At 38.6% G+C, this 22,161-nt stretch overlaps 1 protein-coding gene across 1 annotated transcript; it reads right to left on the reverse strand.

Moving 5' to 3' along the window:
* Positions 1-4,022: 4,022 nt before the first annotated feature.
* LOC134803545 (uncharacterized) lies at positions 4,023-19,712 on the reverse strand (the record flags this gene model as incomplete). Its single annotated transcript, XM_063776344.1, has 10 exons — positions 4,023-4,424; positions 5,960-6,100; positions 8,617-8,743; positions 9,140-9,258; positions 11,413-11,528; positions 12,018-12,083; positions 16,610-16,680; positions 17,902-18,086; positions 18,788-19,355; positions 19,551-19,712. Coding segments are annotated over 10 exons (1,665 nt in total), but the record flags the coding sequence as incomplete, so codon positions are not given.
* Positions 19,713-22,161: the final 2,449 nt, after the last annotated feature.

A 22,161-nucleotide genomic window follows, 5' to 3' on the forward strand; every position in this document is an offset into this window, starting at 1 on the left:
CTTTTAATATCACCATAAATCTAAAATTGGACATTGACGCCAATTTCATTTCTGATCAAATCGGTCAATCTGTCCAAATCCCGTCTGGATACCACTATACACATTGGACCAGTACCACCGTACCTACCTTTTTAGAGTGAACCTTCTACTTGCTTCTACGTATAAGTAAAACAGCGCCATCTATTGTAAGTATATTGTGTAAACTACGTGGCCGACCCTCGCCGCTTTCAAAGACAGATATTGAATTAGACAGTAGAATGCACTCTCGCCTCCAAAATAGCTTGGGCAAGACCAATATACTTTCTTTCTTTAGGGCGACGACGAAGAGCATTAAAAAATACCTAGCCTAGAAGGCACGCGTTTTGTTATATATATAAACTAATATTTTCCAAAAAAGAAGTTTTGTATTTAAAGTTGTACCAAAAAAAGTCAGCAGCGGATTTGACAGCCCACGCAGTGCAAGTGTTAGTTATACGTCATAATTTCATAGAAGTTTGACGTTTAAAATACCACTTGCACTGCGAGGGCTGTCAAATCCGCTGCAGACTTTTCTTGGTCTGACTTTAGAATTGGGGATTTTTAAATTATTTATATTCAGAATCACGAGCTTTTACCATTTTTACTGAGAAAACAAGTGTCCCCATAATTTTTGGTCCGTTTGGTTACGGTTTTCATTACAACCTTCTATGACCGTAACAAAACGGACAAAAAAATGTATGAAATTTTGGGGACACTTTTTTTCTCATAAAAGGAAGTGCTAAGTGCTCGTGATTCTGAGTCGAAATAATATAAAAATTCCAAAATCTAAAATGCAAGTTGAGGGTACAGTCAGCAGCAGAAGTTGCTAAGCGGGCAAGGTGTTCAAAATGATCTTGACGCGACGTTATTGTTAAGAGAATAAGAGCGTGTCAAGGTTGAACATCTCGCCCGCTTAGCAACTTCTGCTATTCTAAAATATCTGCTATTCTATATCTAAAATATTCAAGGTGCGTCTTGAACGAAGAAAAATATTAGTAACTGTATGTACATGAAAAAAAGGTTATATAACTACATAAACCTAAAATAAGAAGACTATATAAAAAGAAAACAATCATTATATTCATTCAACATTTAATAATCAACAATTTGGTCGTAAAACCTCAGTCAATTGTCAAATCATACAATAACAATTGAAAACAGTGAAATATCAATTAACAAATTAAAATACTCTATAAAATATTCCTTTTATAGATGGTCAAGCAAATCTTGTCAGTAGAAAAAGGCGCGAAATTCAAATTTTCTATGGGATGATATCCTTTCGCGCCTACATTTTTCAAATTTGCCGCCTTTTTCTACTGACAAGATCTGCTTGACCCAGTATATTTTACATTAAATAAAAGTCTTCAAGTCAAATTAATAAAAGAAACTCCACTCTTCGTAATGAATACTTTCAATTAATATTATTTAATATAATTATTAACTATAGGTACGTAGGTATACAGTATGTAAATATTAATGGGTCTCTTTCTTTGCCTTTCGTTCTGATACATACTGTATAAATTTAATGAATGGCACAGATTCGGTACGTCAATAAAACCAAAAAAGTTATGTGTTAAGTCTAAGACAAATTCTTGCTTTGAATTTGACTGCTAATGTAGATGGCGTTGTACGGCGGTCCGTACACGTACACACCTAGAGCGTTAACACTTAAAGCTCACAGCGTCGCTCAGGATTCAATTTTTAGAATCCCTTGCTTCCTTACAGTAAATATATTATTTTTCACCACACCAGCTCGGAAAGGCTTAATACTGTGCACTTCACTTTGCTATCATTAATTCACATGTGAGGCAAAGTGATCAAATGCAAATTTTGAGTTGTTTTCTTATGTTTGCTGGTAGAATTGAATTTTAAATTATGATTTTGGATGATAAATATTTAATAACATTCATTTGAATTTGATTTCGTTTGATATTTTACATTTAATATATGCTTCGGGTTGGTGTGGTGGAAAATTTTGTGTTTCACTCGGGGGCAAATTTTGTTAAACCCTCATGCTTTGAAACCCTCGCAATGCTCAAGATTCCATTTTACGAACCACTCGCTACGCTCGTGGTTCAATTTTGGAATCTTTCGCTTGCTCGGATATCAATATTAGCACGAGCGGTTAAACAACAACTTTGCCCCCGAGTGAAACAAATAACTATTGCTCCTTTGTGACCCACTCTACTATCCTCCTAAGGCCCAAGGTCCTACCTATAGTACCTCTTCAGTTCGATGAAATTTAAACCATACTCAATTGGAACAGAGTTGCATTTCTTTTGTTTCGTTACATTTTCAAAAAAATTAAAAATCAACTCTATTCCCTGCACTATAGGTTCAAATTTCAGTGGCAAATTATGGGTTTTTCATTTGTATGGCTGGCTTAGGAGGCTATTTCATGAAGTTGATGCAGGAATAGTTGCCAAAATTGAAAAACACTTTTTAAAAATAAGTCACGGCAAATATGTAACAATTATGAATTTAATACGATCATTTATATTCTTCTGCTTTCATAAGTAACAGTTATTGATTTTTAAAAAGCGTTTATCAATTAAAAGACATGTCAAGATCGCTTACCTTCTTTCAAGTTCTTTCTAATGCTAAAAAAACGAACTATGTATATGTTACGTAAATAATTAACTTAAATTATGTAAACTATCACTAATTATTTCTTCGCTTTTTTTATAAAAATATTATTTATATTTTTATAAAATAACACGAAGTCCCCGCCGCGTGTCTGTTTGTGTGTGTATGTTCGCGATAAACTCGAAAACGACTGAACGGATTTACATGCGGTTTTCATCTATCAATAGAGTGATTCATGAAGGTTTAGGTGTATAATTTGTTAAGTCGCTATAGACTGTATCTTTAGGTATTTATATAAAAGTAAACAAAATCTACCCTCAAATGGCTCCTTAAGCCAGTTGAGGGTAGATGAAAACATTACACGATCAAATAATGTAGGTTAATGTCAGGTCGTTCAGTGTCTGATCCAGACGGTTTTGTATTTGGTTGGTTAACCAATAAATGTTATAACTACCCGAAAATGTACAAATTGTTTGTTTACTTTTATTTAAATACCTAAAGAAACAGAGTATAATAGTACACAACTAAATCAGTAAAAATAAATTAACAGTAGGCAGGTATTCTAAACATTTGTTCTTTAAAGACGTTAAAGTTAATGTAAAAAATAACTACAAATACATACACAACTAAAACTTCTCGTCCTTATAAATATTTAAAAAAGTATAAACAACTATTAAGTCTTGGTATTAATCCAGTAAGATTTTATAAGTAAATCTTAAAGTATAAATATCTTAATTATGGTATTCGCTTTACAAACAATAAATAGCAAATTCGGTGAATAATTATAATACGTATTAAATCCGATATTTCTTTAAGAATCACAGACATATAACTAAGTAGACGCATCACTCCAATCTACGCACGCTTTTTTATAGACAACAAGTTTCAGCACAGCGGTTATGGTCAGCGGTTATGGTCAACATAGCTTACTTATACAATATCTTTGTCCAATGTACATTGCGTCTCACACTCTTATAAGGCAAAATGTGAGACGCAAATACTCTTTGGACAGGTGGAAATACCACCCTTACAGGCGTATCCAGATTAGTAAATTTTTCGCCAATCTAATTCAATTGTCCGATCGAATCACGAGATGCGGACGCAAATACCAATTTGGCTCGCCGAATTCAACCGCCGATAATGACCGATATTACCGATAATAAAATGAGGTGCGGACGCAAGAATACCAATTTGTGAGGCCAGTATTATCGTTCTGGGGCACCTAATTTCTCATATTTTGCGAAGATTGAATGAAGTTTATAAACCATCCTTCAAATATTTATGATTGTTCCTATTTTGATTAAATTCGGTTTAGAACCGATATATAGTTAGACCAGGAAAAGTCTGCAGCGATTTTGATAGCCCACGCAGTGCAAGTGTTATTTATACGTCATAATTTCATAGAAGTTTGACGTTTAAAATAACACTGGCACTGCGAGGGCTGTCAAAATCGCTCCAGACTTTTCTTGGTCTAGCTCTACGTATGATAGATACGGTTGTCAGCGACATAACAAAGCGTGCGAACGTCACTTTTTGACACAAACGGACGTTTTATAATTACCACGTCAATGACTGTGTCTAAAATACGACCGTTTGACATTAATCTCTTGATTTTTTAAAGGAGTCGTTGCACACGCGGCGTCTATTTAGATGTATATCTGTGTACAAGTAGTGCCATCTGACGTCGAGTAGCGTAAACTCGTAATCTCGTTATCTATTTTCGTTTTTCTCGAGCGGTACGACCGTCGCTCGATAGATGGCGCTGCTGTCAACTTCTAACATCTTCTCGCCTTCTGGAGTGGATTGTTCCGCTTTTTGTTCTGTAAAGAAATGTTGACAATACAGTAATTACATTTAATGTTTATTATTATACTCTGTATCTTTAGGTATTTAAATAAAAGTAAACAAACAATTTGTAAATTTTCGGGTAGTTATAACATTTATTGGTTAACCAACCAAATACAAAACCCCCTGGATCAGTCACTGAACGACCTGACTTTAACCTACATTATTTGATCGTGTAATGTTTTCATCTACCCTCAGGAGGTTTCAGGAGCCATTTGAGGGTAGATTATATTTAAATACGTAAAGATAGAGTAAGTCAACAGAACGAAAAATAGTGGCCATATTTTACATTTTAGGTGATAAAGCAGATAATAAGCAAAATAAAACTATGTGACAAACACCAAAAGTAGGGGAATCAGTAGGACAACCATAGTAATATCGGGTCTCTATTGTTTCCCAAATAGTTTTAAGTCATAATGTATTGTTTGTCCGAATTTTCGTTAGTCATAATTGGTTTTTCTCAGAAATGCGTAACTTTTCAGGATTGCCATAAAACAAACCTAACCTAACCTATCTATAGAAGAACCTTACGAAAATCCTGAAAACTTAACGGTTTCAGTTTTATGACTAACGATAATATGACAAACAATACATTATAATTTAAAACTTTATGGGAAACAAAGGGACCCCAGTAATATCATAGAGAAATATAGTAAGACAAGAGTGCTCACTCCATGCATCAGTTTTGGTACCAAAAATATTAGTATTTTCATAGTCGACATCTAGCATCGAGTAGCGGAATTATCAGTACTTTAAGTAGTAGTAGTACTGTCAAGTGACAATAGATGTAGCACCGACCGGAAAGTCTTATGTTGTTGAGATTAGAGTTTCCGGTCGGTGCTACATCTATTGTCACTTGACAGTATTACTACTGCTACTTAAAGTACTGATAATTCCGCTACTCGATGCTAGATGTCGACTATGAAAATACTAATATTTTTGGTACCAAAACTGATGTATGGAGTAAGCACTCTTGTCTTACTATATTACTCTATGGTAATATACTGATTGATATATAAATTAATTGGTTTATTAGAAACATAATTCCTCCAATAAGGGCGCCAGTGGACGTAAGTCACGCCAAGTAATGTAGATAGAGGACGTAAAAAGATCTGTTGGGCGCCCCACTCTACGGATTAAGGTCTTCTGTAAGCGTGACATGGACAGTTTTGGCATTCGGCCCGAGGGCTAGGAGAAACGCGCCAAAATGAGACCGGAGTGGCGTCATGACATGACATTACAGTTGGAACATCAAAGCATGACGATGATTGGCTGGGGAACCATAAGAGGAAAAGTCTTCGTCGTGCTCTACTACCTCCTGCGGACTCGCGTTTTGTGTGCGATCGATGTGGCAAGAAATGCCGCGCTGCTGTAGGACTTTATAGCCATCAACGGGACCCCATAAACCCACAAGCAATGCAATAAGCATCTATAACAGATGATGTGGCCAATGATGTATTGTCCCCTGGCTGACGGGACAAGAAATAGTTGATCCACCCAAAACTGATACCTTGGTGTCTGGTGACGAGGCGGTGCATGCAGAGATGCGCGGCGGCGGCGAGGGCGGCGCCGGCCGCCAGCACGCGGAAGGCGCCGCGCCCGCCCGCCCGCGCGTACAGCTGCCCGCCCACCAGCGAGCCCAGCGCGAAACCTGGATACGTACACTTGTTAGTTTGGCAAATCGATTTCGTTAGTATTAGTTTATCATATAGGTATCCAGGGCGGTTGGTTAATCTTATACCTTTAACCTCCTACCTACTCGTATTTTTAAGTTAAACTATATGTCGCATACGTAGAGGTGTTCTATGTCCTTTGCGTAGGACAAATGTAGGCACAAGGTTAAACGAGCAATTCTTGTATATTTATTTATATATTTCGGGGATCTCGGAAACGGCTCTAAGGATTACGATGAAATTTGCTATACATGATGGCCACAATGAGTGCATTCCCGTTGCCAGGGAGGTTTTGGGATTATACTGAGCAACTATTACTATGGGACCAACCCCGAAATCGCGAGAAAAAATTTTACTGTTTCATACATTTTGGCTGGCCTATTTTCTATGGGAGGGTAATTTTTTTTCGCGATTTCGGGGTTGGTCCTATAGCAAAAGTTGCTCAGTATAATCCCAAAACCTCCCTGGCAACGGGAATGCACTTATTTTTTGGCCACCCTGTATAATGTACCTAAAATAAGAAATGGCTACAAATATAATGACCACCAAAATATACTTAGGTACCCTAAATAAAAAAATCATGCTTACTCGTACCAAAAAAAAATACTGAACACCAAAAAAATAAGGCCTAAAAATACAAAAGTACCACCATTTTAATTACGACTGCACTTCAAATTGTATTCAAATACCAAATATATTGAATGATCACCAAAAATCATTAATGATCACCAAATCTTGAAGACCAAATTAATGCGATATTTTCACCTAAATAAACCACTATGATTACCAAAAAATGTATACATATTACCAAATAAAGTAAACAGATTCCAAAATTACTAGCCCCTCCCGCTCAAACCCCGTACCCCGCACCGCATACCTACCTAACCTAACCTACTTTTCTAGTAGCATTTCGTTATGCTATCAGAAAAGTGGGTTTAGTTAGGTTAGCACTGCGACCCTTACAGCAACGAAATGGTACTAGAAAAGTAGGTTAGGTTAGGTTTGAACTGCGACCTTTACAGAAACGAAATGCTACTATAAAAGTGGGTTAGGTTTTGAACTGCGACCCTTTCAGAAACGAAATGCTACTAGAAAAGTGGGTTAGGTTAGGTTGGAACTGCGTCCCTCACACAAACGAAATGCTACTAGAAAAGTAGGGTAGGTTAGGTTTGAACTGCGAACCTTACAGAAACGAAAGGCTACTAGAAAAGTGGGTTAGGTTAGGTTTGAACTGCGACCCTTACAGAACCAAACTGCTATCAGAAAAGTGGGTTAGGTTAGGTTTGAACTGCGACCCTTACAGTAACGAAATGCTACTAGAAAAGTGGGTTAGGTTAGGTTTGAACTGTGACCCTTACAGAAAAGAAATGCTACTAGAAATGTGGGTTAGGTTAGGTTTGAACTGTGACCCTTACAGAAAAAAATGCTACTAGAAAAGTGGGTTAGGTTAGGTTTGAACTGCGACCCTTACAGAAAAGAAATGCTACTAGAAAAGTGGGTTAGGTTAGGTTTGAACTGCGACCAATACAGAAAAGAAATTCTATTAGAAAAGTGGGTTAGGTTAGGTTTGAACTGCGACCCTTACAGAAAAGAAATGCTACTAGAAAAGTGGGTTAGGTTAGGTTTGAACTGCGACCCTTACAGAAAAGAAATGCTACTAGAAAAAGGTGGCGAAGTGGATTAATTAATTTTATAGGATAACGATATATTAAATATTTGCACATTTTTAATTAAAATGTCGTTACAATTTTGGTGGTCATTTACTATTTTTGGGTTTACAATGATTATTTTGGAGTAATTTGCTTTAATAGGATAGCAAGATTTAAAAATTTGGTTATAATTTTACATTAAAATGGAGTTCTAATTTTGGTGGTCATTTAGTATTTTTGGGTTTACAATGATTATTTTGGTGTCATTTTCTTTAATAGGATAGCAAGATGTAAAAATTTGGTTATCATTTCACATTAAAATGGGATTTGAAATTTGGTAATCATTTACTATTTTTGGGTTAATAATGATTACTTTGATGTAATTTCCTTTAATAGGATAATAAAATGTAATAAAATTGGTAATCATTTCACATTAAAATGGTGTTATAATTTTGGTGATCATTTATTATTTTAGGGTGGTAAAATAGATTTTTTTGGTATTAAATTTTACTAAATCTGGTGATCAGTTAAATAGCAGCCATAAGAAATGTCTCAAATCACATGAAATTGTCGCGCGGGACAAAGCCGAAGTCGACAAATATGTGCTCTGAGGCTTATTTACTGGCTAGATATACATATAATATATCTGTTAATAAATGAGTAAAGGAAAAGATACATTCAATGCCACTAAGTGCTATGGGTTACGCTAGTAGCGCGTAGCCACGGATTCGCCGTATGGAGCGCGTAGTCGCTACGAACAGTACCCGACAGTCGGATTCTTGGCCCCGAATGTGTTAAGAAATCTTTTCCAGTTAACCTTTGAGCGACTGACAGAGAATACGTACCGACTCCATCGTCCATGCCAGCCACAACGCCTTGGACCGTGGCCGAGTAACCTTCGGGGGCTACGCAGGCCGCATACCCCACTATACACGAGTAGCATAGCGCGTATGTAGGGCCCTGCATTATTGACTGGAAGAAACAGGTTATTGCATTAATAGGCGCAAATGATTACTAAATAATTACAGACGACGTCTGTATCTTTAGGAATAAAAAAAAGTAAACGAAATCTACCCTCAAATGGCTCCTTAAGCCAGTTGAGGGTAGATGAAAACATTACATGATCAAATAATTTAGGGTCGTTCAGTGAGTGATCCAGGCGGTTTTGTATTTGGTCGGTTAACCAATAAATGTTATAACTACCCGAAAATGTACAAGTTGTTTGTTTACTTTTATTTAAATACCTAAAGATAGATACAGAATATAGGTATGATCGTTTGTCTTTATCTATCATTTCGATTTATGTATTTGTAAGAAAGGGATAAAACATAATTTAACTTATGTAAAGTTGTATGTATAAATACGAACCTCGATAAAAACGAGATGCCACGGGTGCTGAATGAATGAGATCAGAGCGAGACGCAGCGCGTAGCAGAACAGAGACAGCGTTAGTGTGGCGCCGTAGCCCCACCGTTTTATTATTTTACCTGCAAATTTAATAGAGTTAGACCAAGAGAAGTCTGCAACGATTATGATAGCACACGCAGTGCAAGTGTTATTTTAATTTGACCCATAATATGGTGGAAAGATTTGCTGGCTATGGATGAGGTCTTGGTAGCTCAGGTGGCAGAGCGCTGGAGTATCGATCCACAAGACAGTAATTTTTCCTATTTTAAATTTATTCCAAGTGTTATTTATACGTCATAATTTCATAGAAGTTTGACTTTTAAAATAACACTTGCACTGCGTGTGCTATTAAAATCGTTGCAGACTTATCTTGGTCTAACGCTAATTGGTCAAAGTATTTCTTAGTAGGTACTTTTCTTTCGAAACGTCAAAATATAAACATGTTATTTGCCTTTCCCATCACGGAACAATGGTGTTCCGGACCTTTGGGAGGCGTGCGCGGAGCCGAAGCCAACACGTAGAGGCCCTTTTGACACTTTAATGAAATGTAAGGGGTACACCGAGCGGATGCTGCCCTTACCCGTGTCATGGGACGCACGCAGAGGCAGCACCCGCCAGGGCTATTGAGAGTTGATGGTATCTAAAATGAACTAGGATATTGGGTGAAAGCGATGGACTAAGTACTGAGCTATGGGGTAAAAAACCGGACGCCTGCCTAATAAAACGGTATGCAATTTTATTTGCCTCATTATTAGATAGGACTAAAAATACCTGATGTAGTGTATGCGATTATGCGAGTAACTACATTTATATTTAGCTATTTATGAAGAATCTTCGCGTTTCCAATATTTCTTGAACGATATCTTTATTAAAATCTTAAGTATAGATATGGGTATTAATGTAAAAGAAAACTAGGATTCCTAATAAAGGGTTTTTTCCAGAGGGATTATCGTGAACATCGAAAATCTAAATTTAATTCACCCTTCTATCACTCGAATTTACAAGAGCAATAGAGAGGCAGACAACGAAATTTTGTATAAATATTTTGTACATCAAATTTCGTATACATGTTTTTATACTATACGCTAGAGATGCAACGGATAGTTGTTTGGCCGGATACCGGATGTTCACCGTGACCGGCGGAACTATACCTACATTTCGGTTTTTCAGGTGCGCATCGTGCAGGTTTTGACCTGTTTGATAGTGAACGTTCGCGCGAACTCATTTCTAGCTACGAAATGAGTGCGCGTGCAAGTGAGTGGAATGTTTAAATTGTTATACAATAAGAAACGAGTACGATTATGACCGTGACTGTTTACTAAATCCAATTTATTTACTCCGAAATCAAGTCAAGTTACCATCCGGTATCCGGCCGGATAGTAGAGGTCACTATCCGTTCTGCCGGATAGTATGTCACTATCGGGTATCCGGCCGGTATTTTAACAGCCGGCCGGATACCCGATAGTAACCGAATATCCGGTGCATCTCTACTAAACGCATACCAGAGAAGTATAAGAACAACAGCTCTCCTATGAAGCTCTGCCCGGCGACCACCACGCCCTCTATGAGCTTAATCTTCGCCATGGAGCCTGTCTCCTCCGCCAGCTCTTCAAGGAACCTATAACCAATCCGGCCGGATACCGGATAGTAACCGAATATCCGGTGCATCTCTACTATACCCATACCAGAGAAGTAGAAGAACAACAGCTCTCCTATGAAGCTCTGCCCGGCGACCACGACGCCCTCTATGAGCTTAATCTTCGCCATCGAGCCTGTCTCCTCCGCCAGCTCTTCAAGGAACCTATACCCAATCCGGCCGGATACCGGATAGTAACCGAATATCCGGTGCATCTCTACTATACCCATACCAGAGAAGTAGAAGAACAACAGCTCTCCTATGAAGCTCTGCCCGGCGACCACGACGCCCTCTATGAGCTTAATCTTCGCCATGGAGCCTGTCTCCTCCGCCAGCTCTTCAAGGAACCTATAACCAATCCGGCCGGATACCGGATAGTAACCGAATATCCGGTGCATCTCTACTATACCCATACCAGAGAAGTAGAAGAACAACAGCTCTCCTATGAAGCTCTGCCCGGCGACCACGACGCCCTCTATGAGCTTAATCTTCGCCATCGAGCCTGTCTCCTCCGCCAGCTCTTCAAGGAACCTATAACCAATCCGGCCGGATACCGGATAGTAACCGAATATCCGGTGCATCTCTACTATACCCATACCAGAGAAGTAGAAGAACAACAGCTCTCCTATGAAGCTCTGCCCGGCGACCACGACGCCCTCTATGAGCTTAATCTTCGCCATCGAGCCGGTCTCCTCCGCCAGCTCTTCTAGGAACCTATAACCAAAATATAAAATCTTCCACTATGCCGCACTAAAAGTATGCAGTTATATATACAGGGCGCCCCACGGCTATGCCACATGGAGGGAAAGTACCTTGAATATTGTAGATGGAACATTTTACTGAAAGAAGACATTGTTTTAATAAAAAAAAAAACAATTTAAACTGCATTCATAGATTTTAAATAATTACATGGTTGAACCGGGAATCGAACCCGCTACACGAGAAAAAAAATACCCTGTAGCTTTATCATACCGATCGAAAGACTTATTTTTTGTTAAATAACATAGTGTCAGAAATAAAAGGAAGGCCATGAATTTTAAAATTGAATAACTTTGTATATTCAACAGAATTTTGAACATTTGATAAATTAAATTTATTAATTTTGAATTAAAAATGTTAAAATTCATCGTCTTGCTTTTATTTCTGACACTATGTTATTTAGCAAAAAATAATCCTTATGATGAAGCCTTTGGCCCAACTCACCAGAACATGTAGTAAATGATGAAACTGTCGAAAGTCCCGGCCACGACAGCGAACAGTATGAAGACGCCCATATAACCATTCCAGTCGCAGAATCACAAAGTGGTAACTAAATGTCAGATGTGTCGTAACAGAGTCCACACAATGTGTCTAGAATTGTTTCGAAACAAAGTGTCGTCGCCGTGTCTACACTTTTCCGTAACAAGGTGTCGACACATTTGTGTGCACTTTGCGTGCGGTTTGCGACTAAATCTGACAGCAAATTTGTGACAGCAAATGTCAATATAAAATACCTCTTGAAAACCAAGGTTTGTCAAACTACTATTAGTGTCTCGTGTGCTCGTAATTCTAGTAAGTCATCATGGGCAATGCAAATGATAATAATCGACCGAAACCATATAAACACCCAACACCCGTCAACCTTTTACAGAAAAGTTTTTAAAGAAATTCAATAAGCTACTTAGGTCAGGCAACGAATGCTCCAAAAGTTGTAGAGGGAAATGCTCGGAACACAATTTTTGACTCCGTAACTCGGTTTGACAAGTTAGGAGGTGAACATATCAAAAGTCCCCGGCCGTAGCCCTTGAGCGGGGGGGGGGAGAGAGGGGGCTTTGAAGGGCCCATTTTCCCGTTTTTCGATTATATCTCGGAAACTATGCATCTCAGCGACATGGCCACTTGGCTCATGGCTCACAAAATGAAAGTTTATTTAATTTGTTACAAGTTTATTCAGTCAATTTTTTCGATATGTTGAATAGTTTTTGAGATATCCGCTCTTGAAAGTTTATTTAGGGCTCTCAATTTTATCTTGATATATCTATATCAGTGAAGGTGCTAGGCCGTGTTTGGTATCGTTTTCGTATAAATCTGGGGTGCTGAATCCATTTAAGATATCACATTGACACCATTCCACAAAATAAAAATAAATCTTTTTAGGGTTCCGTACCTCAAAAGGAAAAAACGGAACCCTTATAGGATCACTCGTGCGTCTGTATGTATGTCCGTCTGAATACACAAAATAGTTCTTTACATATAGATGACAGGAAAACCTATTAGAAATGTGCAGTCAAGCGCGAGTCGGACTTAATGTACGGAACCCTTAATACGCGAGTCCGACTCGCACTTGGCCGGTTTTTTTGAAACTCTTCTTGACGCTTAACCGCTGAACCGATTTCGTTGAAATTTGGTATAGAAATAGTTTGCGTCCCGGAACAGGACATAGGATAGATCTTATAACCAAAATCATCTTTTGAAGGTGTGAAAAGTGGCGTGGAAATTTGTACGGGAAATCAATAACCGCTGAACCTATTTATATGAAATTTGGGATGGTCTACATCTTTGATTTAGTTAAAAACCGGGCAAGTGCGAGTCGGACTCGCGCACGAAGGGTTCCGTACCGTAATGCAAAAAAAAAAACAAAAAAAAAAGCAAAAAAAAACGGTCACCCATCCAAGTACTGACCACTCCCGACGTTGCTTAACTTTGGTCAAAAATCACGTTTGTTGTATGGGAGCCCCATTTAAATCTTTATTTTATTCTGTTTTTAGTATTTGTTGTTATAGCGGCAACGGAAATACATCATCTGTGAAAATTTCAACTGTCTAGCTATCACGGTTCGTGAGATACAGCCTGGTGACAGACGGACGGACGGACGGACGGACGGACGGACGGACGGACGGACGGACGGACAGCGAAGTCTTAGTAATAGGGTCCCGTTTTACCCTTTGGGTACGGAACCCTAAAAATGATGAAAAAACATGACTTCAAACCTAAACTTAAACAGTATTCTTCAAGAAGTCAATTCTGAATTCCCCCCTACACCTCATTTCACACCTTTAAAGGATGATTTTTGAGGTAACTTATTATATCCTGTCTCGGGACTCAAAATATATGTGTACCAAATTTAAATTAAAACTGTTCAGCAGTTTAAGCGTGAAGAGGAGTTTAAAAGAAAGTATTTTAATAAGTTTATATGTTTTTACTTCGGAATGGTGTCAATACCTTAACTAAATTTGGTACTGCAAATTTATACGAAAACGATACCAAACATGGCCTCGTAGCTTTACTGTTGTAGAAGTCAAAATAAAATTGAGAGCCCTAAATTCTTATTACTTGGCCAAACTTGTGTAGAAGGAAAAGGTAAAATAAAAGTCTTCGGCAGGAATATAAGACACAAATATATTTTTTTTTGCGTTACTATTTCATTCATCAAATATAAACATACCTTGATTATACTATTCTAGTGAGATCCTCATAGATAAACAAAAACATTTACTTAAAAAATTACAAGGTCGAAATGTCACGGAACTTGTGAGAGTAATATGTGAAAAATATAAACTTTTATGACAAAAAAAATCTGGACACAATTTAAGAATCACCCAATTGCGTCGAGGAATCATCTGTATTTTTGCTTGTTTCATTACCTCCTCGCTTCTTTTTTGTCCTTTGTATTCTGTAGCAATTTGTTAGATCTGAAAATAAAGATAACTTGCGTCGTCACGGATGTCGATTTATAGGTTTTAGGGAGTGCAGAATTCGAAAACGATGATCATTTTATAATCCAAGATGGCGGCTACGTATTTTGTCATAAAAGTGGAATCCAAAATAGTCATCATTTTCGAAATCTGCGCCCCCAGAAACCTATAAAACGACATCCATGACGACTTTTATGACATAGTGCATGGCCGCCATCTTGGAATCCAAAATAGTCATCATTTTCGAAAGCGGGGCCCCCTAAAACCTATAAAACGACATACATGACGACTTTTATGACATAGTGCATGGCCGCCATCTTGGAATCCAAAATGGTCATCATTTTCGAAATCTGCGTCCTCTAAAACCTATAAAACGACACCCATGACGACTTTTATGACATAGTGCATGGCCGCCATTTTGGAATCCAAAATGGTTATCATTTTCTAAATCTGCGCCCCCCAAAACCTATAAAACGACACCCATGACGACTTTTATGACATAGTGCATGGCCGCCATTTTGGAATCCAAAATGGTTATCATTTTCTAAATCTGCGCCCCCCAAAACCTATAAAACGACACCCATGACGACTTTTATGACATAGTGCATGGCCGCCATTTTGGATTCCAAAATGGTCATCATTTTCAAAAGCGGGGCCCCCTAAAACCTATAAAACGACATACATGACGACTTTTATGACATAGTGCATGGCCGCCATCTTGGAATCCAAAATGGTCATCATTTTCGAAATCTGCGCCCTCTAAAACCTATAAAACGACACCCATGACGACTTTTATGACATAGTGCATGGCCGCCATTTTGGAATCCAAAATGGTTATCATTTTCTAAATCTGCGCCCCCCAAAACCTATAAAACGACACCCATGACGACTTTTATGACATAGTGCATGGCCGCCATTTTGGATTCCAAAATGGTCATCATTTTCAAAATTGGGGCCCCCTAAAACGTATAAAACGACATCCATGACGACTTTTATGACACAGTGCATGGCCGCCATTTCGGATTCCAAAATGATCATTATTTTCGAAATCGGCACTCCCTAAAACCTATATATCGACACCCATCTCGACTTTTATGACAAAGTGTTTTGCTACCATCTGCATGCAAGACATTTCTATTATTTTTACGTACAAAAATGGCCCCCTGTCAACTTTCAATCGAGATTTAATCGATAATTTATTCGATTAATATTCAGATTAATTCAATTTCAATCTATGTTAGGTCGACTAAACTAATCGCGATTAAAATTTGAGAATTAACTTTTTTTATTCCATTAATTAGTCGAATAAACAGTTAATCGATTAATGCCCATCTCTGACCACGGCATTTTTACACTTTGAGAATATCTGAAAACAAATCAACACAAGGAGCCATTTTGCAAATCCAGTAACTTTGTTATTACTTTTGACAGCGCGTGTCATGTGTCAACACAGAGTCGACACAAAGTCGAAACATTGTAACTACTTTGTGACTGCAATATTTCTCAGCCTTAAACCATATTTATACATCATAATTAACAAGTTTGGTAGTATGTAAAGCGTTATTTCTGTTATTTAAGTAAAGTATACGCATCGAAGTACTAAAAATGCTTCAAATAATATAGTTATGAACACAGGCACTGAGAAGTAAACAATTTCATTTCCGGCTAAACTACAACAATGTGGTGGCGCGTTGATTATATTACACTTAGTTTATCAAATCACTCGAGCAGTTTAATTTCCCATAATAATTTAAGTCATATTGTAATATAAATGCAAACAATATATAATTACGTCTTGTAATCCGTTTAAGAGATGGCGTATTAATGTCACTTATTTTTATTTAAGTATTTTTCCATCTGACAGTTTCCATTTGACAGGAACAAAATGAACGAATGAACGAATGATTTTGGCATAAAGTAGTCGCAAACCCGAAACAATGTGTGCACACGGCGACCACACTTTATGTCACTTTGTGTCATGTGTCGACCCTTCCCCATTTCTGGTAACTGTGTCGACACGGCGACGACTCTGCGACTGGAATTGTGACCGAAACAGACGGTGTCGACACAAGATGTGTCAACACCGCGTCGTAACGGCGACTGGAAATGGTTGTATGGGCGAGAACACGCGGGATGCGCAGGACATCGCGTAACGCTTTGCCGGAGTCGTCCGGACTGGATAGTGAGGGTAGCTAGAAAAATAAAGAATGTCTAGTGTTATATTTGTATTTCTAGCACACGTAATGTATAGCAGCCGGTGGTAGGCCGAAGTATGTGTGGAAAATATCTTAAATGTTAATGAGGGTTTCCGCAATCGAGTTTTTCACTAGATGACAGCACCGTGGCGAGAGGTCTAGCTGTCATAAAATCATAATCCACCAATCATGTTTAACCATGTTTTTTTATTGGTAGATTTTGGACTTCCGGTTCGAGCGCCATCTTGATGGCACGCGGCGAGATTAATTGATTCTTTTTTTGCTCATTAATATTGTTTAAAGTGTAATATCGATAGCCTATTATACAGTAAACTAATGTGGTAGTGTGCAGTGAATGGAGAATTTATCTTGAAGCACGTTTAACCATCATTTTGGAGTCGACGGCCGGTTGTCCACGTGTTTCTTGTAAAGCCCGCTATCGCTTTACAAGAGCTAAATCACCGTACACTGTCTTGTACTAACCGTACAATTTCAATCGTTTTACCCTGCTACTACGACCTTGACACTGGCGAAATAGCCCCAATGGGCTGAAGCCATAATTTTAAAAGAATGAATGGTAGATTTTGACAGCAGCTGTCAAAAAGACCTCTCGTCACGGTGCTGCCATCTGGTGAAAAACTCGATCGCGGAAATCCTCATTGTTTCGTTTTATTTGTAAGAATTTATTAATACCATAGAGTAAGCATCGTTTTTAAGTTTTATAACATTTGTACGCCAATAGACAAAACACAGAGCTCTGTAATCATAATCACATATTTTTACTTAAGACTTGTATTACCTGTTTTATACAAATAACTATTACTTTACTTTAAAATAAAATAAACTAGAAATACCACCTATCAATAGATGGCACTATAAGTAGTTTTACAAATTTCTTACGTATCATAGAGATAACTCTGAAGTCTTTCTCTGCACGTCTGTACTCACCGCCACAGAATAAATAATAGTACTAGGTACAGAAGATTCACTCTCTAACAAAACGCGTCTGTTACGATTAAGACAGATATGACCGCTAGGTGGCGACAGCGCCACGCGCGGCTTATGGCTAGCCACCAAAATTGGTGTGGGACGGATGTACTTGTAGCTACCTGTTGCAAAGCGACGAAATCGCGGAGTGAGCCACGCCTGTCACCGTTAAGTACATTTCGTGATTCCTCTACTCGTCGCTAGAGGTCACTTTAATAAAATGTTACTCACATTTAGCGCTCTGCAACTGTATAAATCCACAGCGGTAGCCGCTAGGGCTATAACGAAGGCCGGTGTGAAGTCCTTATAAGCTCCGGAGGTGAGGTCTATCAGGGCCCCGCCCAAGAGCGCTGTGAGGCCGTAACCGGCGGTACCCCAGGCGCGTTGGGCGCCGTATTTTGAGGCGCGATCTGTGCCTTGAGAAAAAAATATCAGCATTTTATTATTGTTTATTTATTTATTTAAACTTTACTGCACAAAATACAAATAAAATGTACAAATGGCGAACTTAATGCCTAAAGGCATTCTCTACCAGTCAACCATAGGGCTAAACAAGTAAACAGAGATTTAATAAAAATGGTGCAAGAAGAAAAGTAAGAGAATTAGGAACTATTGCAAACAACTGAAAAACATACGTTTATTATGTTACATACATAATACACACATACATACATCACATCACACACATCTTACATATTGTTATACCTATTGTCACAGCCACCAAAATTGGTGTGGAACGGATGTACTTTTAGCTACCTGTTGCAAAGCGACAAAATCGCGGAGTGAGCCACGCCTGCTATCCTAGAAAGTTTATTGACAGAGTTAGCGAAACTTTCGTATGCCCGGATGTTCTCTGCAGTGGCCTATTTTATAAAACTACAAGTTACAATTTACAAGCGGAAGTCTCGTTCTAACACATAGGGTTAGAAAGAGACTTCCGCTTGTAAATTGTAACTTGTAGCTTTATAAAATAGGCCACAGGTCGTATTTGTCAACCGATTCTCGAGACATTTTGTGAGCAGGTTCTGTGGTTCGATAATTTTTTTCTGTTTCGTTTTCACACAAAAATCGACCGTAACATGAATCTAATACAAAACAAAATAAGGTTTAAACTTACCTAGCACATCGAAGCAAACGGCATCCCCAATGCAGTTGGCAACATTGAACGCCACAGTACCAACACACATTAATACCACGAACGCCCAGAAAACAGATGTCATATATAAATTATCTGTGGCATCCATAGACACAGAATTTTCCAAATTCGTCCCATTCGTAACATTAAGCTCTGTGCCATTCAAATCTTTATCCAAGCATATAAGATTACAATCCGTCTTTGGCACACATATGACGTCTCCCTCTCTCTCATCATTAAACTCCATATTAAAGAGCGAGCAAGATCGATTCCCCACATGAATATCCACAAACACTGTATTAACGTAAGTCGAGTTTGACAGATAAACGTCAAAAGTCTCATTAGAACACGTCCACTGACAGCTGAATTTTTGCAATAAGAGTTCGTATTTGGTAGTATAGTCAACTTTTTTTAAGTAGACAGTGTCGTTGAGCGTGTAAACGTTTTCTGTTATCTGTGGCGGCGGTTCCGGCATAGGGAGGAACCAGAGACAACAGTAGGAGCCCGTCATCGTCGCGATTAGAAGCATGAAGACTAGTTTTCTATGAGTCTGTAAAAGAGAAGAAATATTGAAGAGATTTTGGTCAATCGAATTTTTTATTGCAAGGGCTCTTCGTCATCATCATTTGATCGTGTCATCGTGTGATCATGTGATCGTGACCAACGGATTACTTTCACGTTTATAATATTAGTATTTATACTAGTATAGTAGTTGACGTATTTAGCGATCAGGGTATATAAGTACCGGCCAGAAGTCGACGACGTAGCCGAAGAGCGGCTTGGCGGCGGCCCACAGCAGGGGCAGCACTGACGTCACGAGCCCCATGGCGCCAGGGGATATGCCAAGTTGACGCCCGAACACATTCATTTGGGGCAGGAGTGGGCCCAACGCTGGGAACAAAGAAGTTTATTGTCAATGTGGCTTTTCAATACTGAAGGGTCGTTCCTTCCAGGCCGCACCAATCTACAAGGTTTTCCCGAAAAATCCAAATATATTGCAATTTGATTCATTTGTGCTTTGATGATTCATTTGTCAAATTTCCCGAAAGTGCAATCTAATTTGAATCTTAAATCGGAATGCTAAAGTTGAAATTTTAGTGGCGCGTATGTGGTCGATACATCGTACTATGCCTGGAAAAGGGTTAAAGCACATACAACATAAGGATCCTTTTCTGATGGAAAACCACCATAACAACAATTTCATTTTTGATACAAGCTTTTACCGCTGACTATAATTTTCTTTCACCAGGCAACTACTTAATACCTTTCGAGACAATTCTAACAGACCTAAACACAATTATATACATATGTATGTATTTCCTGCACTCCTTCAACATCCCGGTTCATAAATGGGAGGAGCTTGCCGAGGACAGATAAGTGGCGCAAACTGGTGTTCGATGGTCGCAAAACCCACGATGACGCTTGGTTTAAGACACTCGCAAGTAAGCGAGCCAAGCGTCATCAGCCCGACATCTGTTCGCCACGGGCACACTACACCACCCTACCCAGGGCCCCCATCGTCAGGGGGGCCCCGAATGACAGGCAGTGACAGTATATTTGAGTACCCATAATAAATAGAAGATCATAGTAGAAAAAACCGGTCAAGTGCGAGTCGAACTCGCGTCCCAAGGGTTCCGTACTGCACACATTTTCGAACGAGCGAGCAAAGCGAAGTTCATAAGTACATTCAACTGTTCATTCAATTTTTCCACACACGGCTGGCTATCTTTAATTTTGTTCGAAGTTCGCAAATTGCTGGCATCTCACTCTGTCACTCTAATTACGGTTTCATTGGAGTAAAAGAGAAATCCCCGCAATTTGCGAACTTCGGTGTTCGCGGTAGACGTATATCAGAGTACGGCAGTTCAGCCTTCTCATTTAGCTACTCGTACTTAAACCAATTATTTGTTCTGTTTGAGCACTAACCTCCTAAAGCTCATCCTTCGACCTTGCGTGGAGGCGCACCTCTCTTGGATGCTTCAGGCCTTCAGCCCAACGCAGAGCTCGGCCTTCGACCTTCGCACTAGCTGTCCACACCACGTTTCACGTAAATCAATTGCGGTTGTGGCCCTGATAGAGCTTATCCGCAATTCTTATTCTTAAGTCCGGCTCACGCTTAATTGCAGACTTCTTATACGTTTTTCCAGTAATCTTTATAGGTATCGGGCCCAATCGCTTAACAAAAGATAGAACAAAATCGATCTCCTTTGCAGGAAGCATGCACATGTCGGAGGCTCCGGGCCTTCAACCTTCGCATTCAGATACTTGTACTATAATTGTTCTGTGTTTGAACACTAACCTCTCGCAATTCGGACTTCGGGCTTCGGCCGTGCGATTCAAAAAGCTACTGGGGGATGCTTCGGGCCTTCGGATTATGTGTATTTTTTTCAAAATTTTAGACCCAGTAGTATCGGAGTAAAGGGGGGGGGGGGTGGTAATTTTTTGCCTATTTTCTTAAATAACTTCTAAACTATTTCATATAATAGTAGTTTATGTGACTGCTACATAATGAAAGGCATTAAAATACGAGTGTGGGTTTATGAAACGAATGAAATGAGTTTCATAATAGTATCACACGAGTGTTTTAATGCCTAATTATGTACAGTTACATACACTGCTTTATCTACACACATATTATAAACTTTCTATGATATATTCACTAACCTCATATTACAGCCGACATTGGGGCACTTTCCTCACTGGCGGAACTCGCGGATATGAGATATGGCGTCTCCGAAACATCTTTATCGTACATTTTACACGAAACTTTTGTTATAGTTACTTTAAAAACAACAAAACAAATTATTTTTTACTTACAAACTAATTAAAAGATAAACTGTACGTCAAATGGCGGCAAATAAAAACTTTTTTCACGCATGTCACGCATCCGTAGTTTTTTTTAATTCAAAGACAAACTAGAGTCGGGGTCGATTACCATATCGTCCGATACCAACTTACAAGCGAGATTTGTCAATACTGTATGCAATTGTCATTTGATTTCGAATAAAACGTCATCTCGACTGATATTAGAATAGGGGTCAAATCAAATTGCTTTTTTTTCAGAGATGTTCGAAATTTGAATGTCATTACCAAATCGATTTTGATATAGTAATGAAGCTATTACCACATTTTCACAGATAAGAAATTTGCTGTAACAAAACAGTTTATCGTAACGTGGGCCATTATTTACGGATTTTGAAGGCATCATAGAGAGTTTATGATATGTGTGTAGATAAAATTATAAAAAAGAGATTCTCAAAATAAGTCCTTTCATTTAATATGTATTTATATACATATTACGTTGTGGTTTGCAAAACTTTATTTTTTAATTTTCTCATAATCCCCCTAAAATAGCC

The sequence above is a fragment of the Cydia splendana genome, chromosome 26 (genome assembly GCF_910591565.1).
Source record: "Cydia splendana chromosome 26, ilCydSple1.2, whole genome shotgun sequence".
Lineage (NCBI taxonomy): Eukaryota > Metazoa > Arthropoda > Insecta > Lepidoptera > Tortricidae > Cydia > Cydia splendana.